The sequence below is a fragment of the Puma concolor genome, chromosome D4, assembly GCF_028749965.1.
Source record: "Puma concolor isolate L17-30 chromosome D4, mPumCon1.1.hap2, whole genome shotgun sequence".
NCBI classification, from domain to species: Eukaryota; Metazoa; Chordata; class Mammalia; order Carnivora; family Felidae; genus Puma; species Puma concolor.
The window spans coordinates 82,520,422-82,531,048 of NC_141679.1; the positions used below are offsets into that span (position 1 = coordinate 82,520,422).

The window sequence follows — 10,627 nt, forward strand, 5'->3', positions numbered from 1 at the left end:
CAATAAACATGACTTTAAATTCAGATTTTTCCCTTTATGGGCAAAACAAAACAAAACAAACAAACAAAAAAGGCTAAACTTTCCATGCCTTAGTTTTCTAATTTTTAAAACTGGTGAATCTGTACAATTTGTAGTAGTGGTGATGTTGATGATAATGAAAAATCCACACCTCGTTATTTTGGAAAAGAATTAAGTCCTTGATCTGTCTATCAACACCGTGTGTAGTTTATATTGGAGCACAAAAGTGATAGTAACTAAGCGGGCTTCTCAAATGTTCAAATCTATAAAAATAATCCTTTTTTAGAAAACAGTACAGAGCTTCCTAAAAAAAATAAGATTATAACTACTATATGGTAGTTATAATCTGGGCCCCCAGGCCTGAGGCCCAGTACTATCAGTACTATAGGGTCCAGCAATTCCACTTCTGGGTATTGATTCACAGAAAACAAAAATACTAAATTCAAAAAAAATGTATGTACACTTATGTTCACTGCAGCATTATTTACAATAGCCATGACATGAAAACAGCTTAAATGTCCATGGATGAATGAATGGCTTAAGATGTGGCATGTACACACACACACACACACACACACACACACACACACACACACACGAATGCTATCCAGCCATAAAAAAAGGAATGAAAACTTGCCGTTTGCAATGACATGGATGGACCTTAAGGGCATTATTCTAAGTGAAATAAATCAGATAGAGAAAAACAAATACATATGATCTCACTTATATGAGGAATATAAAGAAGAAGAAAAAAACCTCATAGATGCAGAGAACAGAATGGTGGCTGCCAGAGGCAGAGGGCAGGAAGTGGGTGAAATGGGTGAACGGAGTTCAAAGGTACAGACTTACAGTTAAAAAATGAATAAGTCATGAAAATGTAATGTACAGCATTTTTAGCATAGTTCATAATATTGTACTGCATTATTTGAAAGTTGCTAAGAGAGTATATCTTAAAAGTCTTCATCACAAGAAAAAGAACTTGTAATTATGTATGGGGATGGGCATTAACTAGAATTATTGTGGCAACCATTTTGCAATTTATACAAATATTGAATCATTATGGTGTATACCTGAAACTAATATAATATTATATGCCAATTATATACCTCAATAAAAAAATAATAATCCTGTTTGTTCTTATGGCAACAGATGGTCAATAACAGCTGGACCAGTGTATCCCATTTTGTTCTCTTGGGCATATCTACCCACCTGGAAGAGCAGATCCCACTCTTTCTTCTTTTTCTACTGATGTATGCAATCAACATTTTTGGGAACTTTGCCATCATCACATTGATTATCTCTACTCCACGTCTCCACACCCCCATGTACATCTTCCTCAGTAATTTGGCTTTGGCAGACATCTGTTTCACCTCCACCACGGTCCCCAAGATGCTACAGAACATTTTCTCACCTACGAAGGCCATTTCCTACATGGGCTGCTTAGCCCAGACCTATTTCTTCATTTGCTTTGCAGCCATGGAAAACTTCCTTCTGGCTGTGATGGCCTATGATAGATACATCGCTATCTGCTACCCTTTCCGCTACCCTATGATCCTGACCAGAATGCTGTGTTCACAGATGGTGGCTCTGTGCCATATCCTCTCCCATCTTCATGCCCTGCTGCACACCTTTCTTATGGGCCGATTAATCTTCTGTGCAGATAACAAGATCCCCCATTTCTTCTGTGACCTCTACCCTCTGATGAAGATTTCCTGCTCCAGCCCCTACCTCAACACCCTGATGATTCACACGGAGGGTGTTATTGTCATCAATGGAGCTCTGGCTTTCATCATTGCCTCCTATGCCCGCATCATCTCAGTGGTCCTCCAGATCCCCTCGGCCAAGAGCAAATGGAGAGCTTTTTCTACCTGTGGCTCCCACCTCACTGTAGTGTCTATCTTCTATGGCACACTCACATGGGTCTACTTCCGGCCCCTTACCAGCTATTCAGTGACTGAGGGTCACATTCTGACAGTCATGTACACAGTGGTGACCCCCATGCTGAACCCCTTCATTTACAGCCTGAGGAATGGGGATGTCAAGGGAGCCTTCAGAAAATGGGTGAGCAGAATGTGGACTTCTTCCTTTAGATAAAAACCCAAAACACAGTTCCCAGTTTTATCTATGATTCTGGGGAAACAGTTTTGCCCTTCGCATATCTGTTTCCTTTAGAACTTCTCAGAAATATCTAAATTAGGAACATATTATGGATTTTACCATTGAATATTATCCTGAGCTGTCCCTTAATTCCAAAGCACATGAAACTATGTATTTAGTGTAAGCCACTTGTGTAACTTTAATTATAATTGAGAATGTTTTCTGGGTCTGCCATTAAACAACAAGGTTGTAACATTCTTAGATGCAGGCAACAGAAACCAATTCTGGTTGATTCATGGAGGAAATGAGTTTATTAAAAGAGTATGTGAAACTCATGAATTTCCAAGAAGGCTAAGCAACCGGGCTCAATAAAATAAACAAGACTAAGAAAGATCATATGGTCATAACCACAATCAAAATCATATCCTAGAATTGGTCTGATGAGGTCACTGCTGTAGACTCTTTTCACTGCCGCGTATATCATCAACAACACTATCAGTACTAGCCATTTGCATAGCCCCTGGAGGCCTGACAACCAGATGTGACAACCTCCAGAAAGAACTGCCCACTTCTTGTTCTTTGTAACAATGCATCTAGATTCAAAATAAGGTGGTCCATGTGGCTGGCCAAGACTTGGTCATGGCGTCCATGCTCTAGTTCTCAAGGAAACCGGGCAAGCAATATTGCTGCTTTCATTATCTGTAAGTGGGTGAGAGGTTCTACCTCCCACCAAGACAAATGAGATGGTGGAACTACTCCAGTATGGGAAGAGAGACATAATGACAAATATCTACTATTTAGGGTCAGTAATTAAGCACTGTCACAGCTCTCCAACTTGCATTTTCTTAACCTTTATTAGCTGCACCATTCAGGGATAACTTAAACTCATTTTGTCTCAGCATGCTCCTAATCTTCTCTGTAGCTGATTTGTGGAACTTGCCTATATTACTGGGCATTTGCCAACTAATCAGTGCTAGAAATGAGAAATGGGTCCAAGAGCTAAGATGTCTATTAAAATGTCAATTCTTTGGTTTCATGGGCGTTTCCAGTTTCTTTCTGAAAGGAAAAGGTGAGAAGGACCTCCCAGGACATGGGGCAGAAATTACAAGGGCAGGCTGATTTATAGGCCATCAGACTGTAGAAAGTTTTATTGTAGGATATGAGCAGTTATAGCACTGAATTGAGAAGGAGCTAACATTGTGGTAATTTTGTGTAATGGGATAGAAGAATGGTTTCTTAGAACCTATATGTAAGTACTGGTCACCAATGAAACTGGTTTAAGGAGCTAAACTCCTTGAGTCTTTGACTGCATCAGGATAATAAATTCTTCCAAGGTAAAGAGGGCCCTGACACTTATAAAATGATAATAACAGAGAAATGAAACCAACTTTTGATTACTTAACTCTGGTTCTTCACACTTTCCAGGAAGTACCTAACATATCCAATATTTTTCTTCTGGATTATACTGTTTTCTTTTACTTTGTCTTTCCTGCCTCCTTGGCCTACCTTCCTCCTTTCTGTGTCTTTAGGTGGCAGTTCCATGGCTGATCTCCTTTATGCTTTACCAAATAATTTGCATCACCTGTTAGCACAGTAGCCTCTTCTAAGAAGCCCCAAATGCCCCTATGGAAAGAACTTTCTTCAGGTAAAGAAATGGACAAGAGAGTAAATTAATACATTAATAATTGAAGAACTGGAAAATGCTATGGAAAAATTTTGTGTTTAGATAATACACTTCCACTTCTAGGAGTTTATCTCACATAATGGATATATATAATGAATAAATATATTTTATGTTCAATACACTTTTGTTTATGATAGTGAAAAATTAGAAATAATTTTCATGTATACTAATAGAATTCTGGTTCATTTTGTTTGGTAGTTAGATAGACAGTATTATCTGCTCACAATTCTTCCTTCCTTTTCTTTCTTTGTCATGGCTTTTCTGGGGCAGAATCCACATCTCCATCCCATTGACTTTGGGCTGGCTTTAGCTAGCAGTTTATGAAAAGGCATAGCAAATGCTGCTTCCAAGAAAAAGCTTTGAAAGGATTTAGATCATTTGGTTTGCCCTCTTGAGCTCTGGCATTCACCATGAGATAAAAAGCTCATCTCATGTAGCTAAAGCTCCTTAGCTTTAGTCTCAGAATGTGAAACACATAGCGCAGACCTGAACTTGACCCAGGACTGATGCACGGTTGCCTCTTCTAACCTGCAAATTTTTGACCAAGGAATAAATATCTATTGTTATAAGCCACTGAGGTTTGGGGAATGTCTCTTCTTCAGTACTTTGAAGGAAATTTCAACCAATACATTACACACATACCATGAACTGCTGTGCAGTCAATAAAAAGAATAAGGCAGATTAATTCCTGGTCTTACTCTCAGATCATCAATAACCTTTAGGTACATACAGATATCCAAACCATTAACCACCAGCAGTTTGTTCTTTTCTCCCATTATTTTTTTCACTTGTATGCTATTGATGATGATGATGTTGATGATGATGATGGTGATGATGATATACACACATATGGTGCTCATGAGCTGGTCGTTATTATGAGTGCTTTACATATATTTTATTCATAAAATCCTTTCAACAACCCTAAATTATAGATACAATTTCTCTCTTCTTTACAGATGGGTAACTGAGGCAGAGGGTAGTTGAATCATTGTGAAAGATCATTTTAGTGTAAGCCCTATAGTTGGCTTTTCTTTCTGTAATGCAAGTGCCTGACTTAACTTTGATTTTGGAGGGATCCATTTTAAAGGCTATCTCAAATAAATACATTGCCAGCCACACTCCCTGCCACTTTATATCCACCCACACACACACAGAATTCTCATTTGTTTTAGAGATCTTGATTGATTTAAATTAACTGACTATTTGGGCTGTTTGTTTTTTTCTCATCCCACACTTTAAACTCCTGCTCTTATGTTTTAAATCTGCCCACAAAGTGAACTTGTGAAACCCTAGGCCCCTCATTTTACCTCAATAAAAACAGAACACCAAGCCCAAGCTCTCTCACGCTCCCTTTCTACCTGTGAACCTGCTGTGTGCCCCTAGGTATGCTGTATGCTTTCCAGGACCTGTGAGTAATAAACCTTTTTTTTTTTTTTTCAAAGTTTCCCAGTGCTTATTACTGAGGCCTCTTGCAATTTATAGTAAGAACCACAGGGGTAGGTCCAGCTACAACACTGGTTATCAACAGCCTGAGAAAATAATTACACAGCAAGTAATGACAAAAGTGGGATTCTAATTCATAGTATCTGGCTCCAGAATCCATCCCCTTAAACACTATCCTACACCATCTTCAAGAAAGCCCATTAGCATTTCTCTTGGGTTTCTGTACTCTGTTTCATGCTGACCTCTTCAAGGAGAATTATTTCTGGAAGATAATATGTTTGCACAAAAGAGCTACTTACTTCTATTGTGTCAGTGTAATTATAAATACTGTACTCTTTATCTCCCAAAGGTGTGTGTTTCTTTACACCAACACTTAACTATCTGAAAAGGAAATCAAGAAAACAATCCCGTTTGCAACAGCATCAAAAAGAATAAAATATTTAGGAATAAATTTAACCAAGGAGTTGAAAGATATGTACACTACAAATGGTAAAATGCTGATTAAATAAATTAAAGCAGACACAAATAAATAGAAAGATATACCACGTGCACGGATTGGAAGAATTAATATTGCTAAAATACCAATACTACCCAAGGGGATATTCAGATTCAACACAATCCCTATAAAAATTTCAAAGGCATTTTTCACAGAAAAACATTCTAAAATACTTATGGAACAAGAGAAGACCCCAAATAGCCAAAGCAATCTTGATAAAGAACAAAGCTGGAGACATCATATTTCCTAATTTTAAACTGTATTACAAAGCTACAGTAATCAAAAACAGTATGGTACTAGCATAAAAACAGACACATAGGCCAATGAAAAGAATAGAGAGCCCAGAAATAAGCCCAGGCACAAATAGTCAACTACTCTTTGACAAAGGTGCCAAGAACACACAAAGGAAAAAGGATAGTCTTTTGAATGCATGATGTTGGATAACCTGGATATCCATATCCAAAAGAATGAAACCTGACCCCTACATTACACCAGTCACAAAAATTAACTTGAAATAGATTAAAGATTTGAAATGTAAGACATGAAACCATAAAACTCCTAGAGGAAAACATAGAGAAAAACCTTCTTGACATTGATCTTGGTAATCTTTTTTTAAAAAATTTTTAATGTTTATTTATTTTTGAGAGAGAGAAAGAGAGACAGAGTATGAGTAGGGGAGAGGCAGAGAGGGAGATACAGAATCTGAAGCAGACTCCAGGCTCTAAGTTGTCAGCACAGGGCCTGATGTGGGGCTCAAACTCACAAACCACGAGATCATGACCTGAGCCAAAGTCAGACACTTAACCAACTGAGCCACCCAGGTGCCCCTTGGCAACCTTTTTTTTTCAATATGTCATTAAAAGAATGGGCAAAAAAATCAAAAGCTGACAAACAGGATTTCATGAACTAAAAAGTATCTGCACAGCAAAAGAAAGAATCAACAAAATGAAAAGGCAATGTATGGAATAGAAGAAGACAATGGCAAACCATATATTTGATAAGGGGTTACTATCCAAAGTATATAAGGAACTCATACAATTCAATAGCAAAAACAAAGCAAATGAAACCATATATTCCTATTAAAATGAACAAAGGACCACAATAGACATTTTCCCAAAGAAGACATACAAGTGACTAACAGGTATATGAAAAAGTGCTCAATATCACTAATCATCAGGGAAATGCAAATCAAACCACAATAAGATATCACCTCACACCCATTGCAATGGCTATTATCAAAAAGATAAGAAATAATAAGTGTTGGCAAGGATGAGGAGAAACTGAAACTCTTCCACACTGTTGATGGGAATGTAAAATGATACAGCTGCTATGGAAAACACAGTATGAAAAGTTCCTCAAAAATTTAAAAATAGACCTACCACATGATCCAGCAATTCCATTTCCAGGTATACACACAAAGGAAAGAAACTAGTGCCTAGAAGAGATATCTGCACTCCCATGTTCATTGCAGCATCATTGACAATAGTCAAGATATGGAAACCAACTATGTGTCTGTCAACAGATGAATGGATAAAGAAATTTGGGTATGTATATACAACGGAATATTATTCAGGTTTAAAAGATTACATCTAGTCATTTGCCACAACATGGATGAACTTGGAGGACCTTATGCTAAGTGAAATAAGCCAGACATAGAAAGGAAACAAAACTGCATGATATCTCCTAATCTAAAAGAATCAAATACTTAAGAAGCAGACAGTAGAACAGAAGTTACCAGTGGCAGAGAGTTGGGGGAAATGGGGAGATATTGCTTAAAGATACAAAGTTGCAGTTGTGTAGGATAAGTATGAAGTCTAGAGATCTAATGTACAGCATGATAAACATAGTTAATAATATTGCACTGCCTATTGAAAATTTGCTAAGAGATTGGATTCCAGGTGCTCTTAGCACACACACACAAATGGTAACTATGTGAGGAGACGATATGTTAATTAGCTTGACTGAAGTAATCACATCACTATGTATGTCTGTACCAAACCATCATGTTGTACACCTTAAATATATAAAATTCTTATTTAAAAAATAAAATAAATAAAATAAAAAATCTTTCTAGTGTTCCTTCCTCACTCCTTGATGACTTCAGCATCTGATTCTCTGTCTCCACCACTATTTAATTCTCACATTTGGAAATACCAATATCCATACAAATGGTTTATCTAGCAACTTGGATTCTCCATTCCTACCCTGTTTAGCTCCAGCAATCTTTTCCTTCACCTCATCTCAGCCACCCACTCATATGGTTATATCTTAGACTTTGCTATTACAAGCTCTTTCACCTGACTTAATTCAGATCTCCAACTCCATCCATTCTCTGACACTGCTGAGATTACCATTGCTTGAGATTGTTTTTCATTATCCATCACTTCATTCATGCTCTTCTTTCCCACCTTAACAAGAATATATTTTATGGTCCAGAACTGTAACCATCTTCTTGCAAACACCCTTAGTTCTATCGTCTCATTTTGCTCTACCTGGCAAAATTCTAGCCCTAGGTAAACCCAACATTTTGTTTTGATGACCTGAATATATTTGGAGAACATCACCCAATCATGCTGATTTAATATTAAGCTTCTGAACAAAACACCAATATTGGCAGAGTTGGGGCTTACCATAACATCTCCTAGAACTTCACTTTCCCAAACTCTAGCATATTCCACACATTTCTTTCTACAATTCTCTAAAACAACCCTGCTCCCACTACTCTCTATTGAAGTCTCTTCAAATACATGACATCTTCCTGCCATCAAATCCATCAGCCCACCTACAACTGAACCCATTTATGCTGACTTCCTTTTTGTTAGAGGGGGAAATGTGGCTCAGACCCTTGATAAAATCATCCCCTATGATTTGATATGAATCCTCTTTTGAGGCCTTTATTCTTGCAATTAAATACTTTCTCTCTTGAATTATTAATTTTTAATTACATACTGGATCATTTCTATCAGCAAGCAAACAAGCTTAATATCTTTATCCTTTACAAAAATTAAGAGGAAATTCTCCCTTGACTCATGTCCTTCTCAAATTACACACCACTTTTTGTCTACCTTCTCAAAAAAAACAAAACAAAACAAAACAAAAAAACTATACTTCAGAAGTATCTATCATCACAGCCTCCACTCTCAGTTGCAATTTTATCATAAAAGGAATGTAATTAGAATTTTTCCCTTAACACTTCACTTAAGTACTCTGATTTTCAAAGTTTCCAGTAATCTATATCTTGCCAAATCTAATAATCAATTATGTTTTCTTTAATGACCTCTTAACTACATTTGAGTGAGTGAGACTCCTGTATTCTGGATATACTCTTTCCTAGGATTATTACATACTAAATTACCTGCCTTCTTTCTACTAATGGTCACTTGTCAGTTTCCTTTCCTACCTCTACTCCCAGACCTTTAAATTTTTATGTTTTTATTTATTGAGAGAGAGAGAGAGAGAGAGGGAGAGAGAGAGAAAGAGACAGTGCAACTAGGGGAGGGACAGAGAGAGAGGGAGACACAGAATCTGAAGCAGGCTCCAGGCTCCAAGCCAGCTGTCAGCACAGAGCCTGACACAGGACTTGAACTCACGAACTGTGAGATCATGACCTGAGCCAAAGTTGGACGCTTAACCGACTGAGCCACCCAGGCGCCCCTGAGTTCCACTCCCAGGCCTTTAAATCTTTAGGTGTGCACCTATCTCAGGGCTCTTCTCTTTTCTATATTCTCTTACTATGTGATTCTATCCAGTGCTATGGCTTGAAACACGATCTACACTTGGTTGTGACATTTCTATCTCAAGACAAGATGTCTCCATGAGCCTCAAGAATTATATATTCAACTGCCTATGAAATATCTCCACTTGGGTAGAGATCACAAAATTAACATGGCCATACAGACTTAGTGATTTTGCCCCCCTCCCAACCGAATCTGCATTACTTCCACCTCCACAGAGACTGTCACATATATTAGAAATTAGCAAAATGATTCCATCCACTTCCACAGTCCATCCTTGATTCTTCTTTTTCCCCTGAAATATTACATCAAGTCTATCAGTGTGTTTAAACAGCTCCACTTACCTTTAGTCCCAAATCAGACCACCTACTTCTGGTGTTAGAGCCACTATGAAGACTCTCCCACCCAGTCTCTATTACCAGTGGCCTAGATTGTCTTTTATGAAGTGACATGAACACTCAGATGGAATAATTCAGTATAAATACTGAACTTCTTATTAGTACTGTGAGTTGAAAATAATGCGAGACTGTAAAATTATTACTGCTTTAAAAGAGGTTTAGCAGCACCTTCAACAGTATCCAAATTATGGAAAGAGCCTAAATGTCCATCAATGACGAATAGATAAAGAAGATGTGGTTTATATATACAATGGAATACTACTTGGCAATGAGAAAGAATGAAATCTGGCCATTTGCAGCAATGTGGATGGAACTGGAGAGTGTTATGCTAAGTGAAATAAGTCATACAGAGAAAGACAGATACCATATGTACCAGAAAGACAGATACCATATGTGGATCTTCAGAAACTTAACAGAAGACCATAGGGGAGGGGAAGGGGGGAAAAAGTTACAGAGAGGGAGGGAGGCAAACCATAAGAGACTCCTGAGGACTGAGAACAAACTAAGGGTATATAGGGGGTTGAGGAGAGGGAAAGTGTGTGACGGTCAGGGAGGAGGGCACTTGTTGGGATGAGCACTGTGTGTTGTATGGAAACCAATTTGACAATAAATTATAATTTAAAAATAAAAATAAATAAAAATAAAAGAGGTTTAGGCTACTCCATGGTCCACTCAAAACTCACTCTCCTGGGTGAAACACCTGTACTCTGAAAACTATAAAACACTGATGAAAGAAATTGAAGATTACACAAATAAA

General features: G+C 37.7%; 1 protein-coding gene across 1 annotated transcript; it reads left to right on the forward strand.

The window, feature by feature from the left end:
* Positions 1 to 1,167: 1,167 nt before the first annotated feature.
* Positions 1,168 to 2,112, forward strand: LOC112851129 (olfactory receptor 1Q1-like). Its single transcript, XM_025914675.2, has one exon. It carries the CDS (start codon positions 1,168 to 1,170, stop codon positions 2,110 to 2,112), a length of 945 nt encoding a protein of 314 aa, XP_025770460.2.
* Positions 2,113 to 10,627: the final 8,515 nt, after the last annotated feature.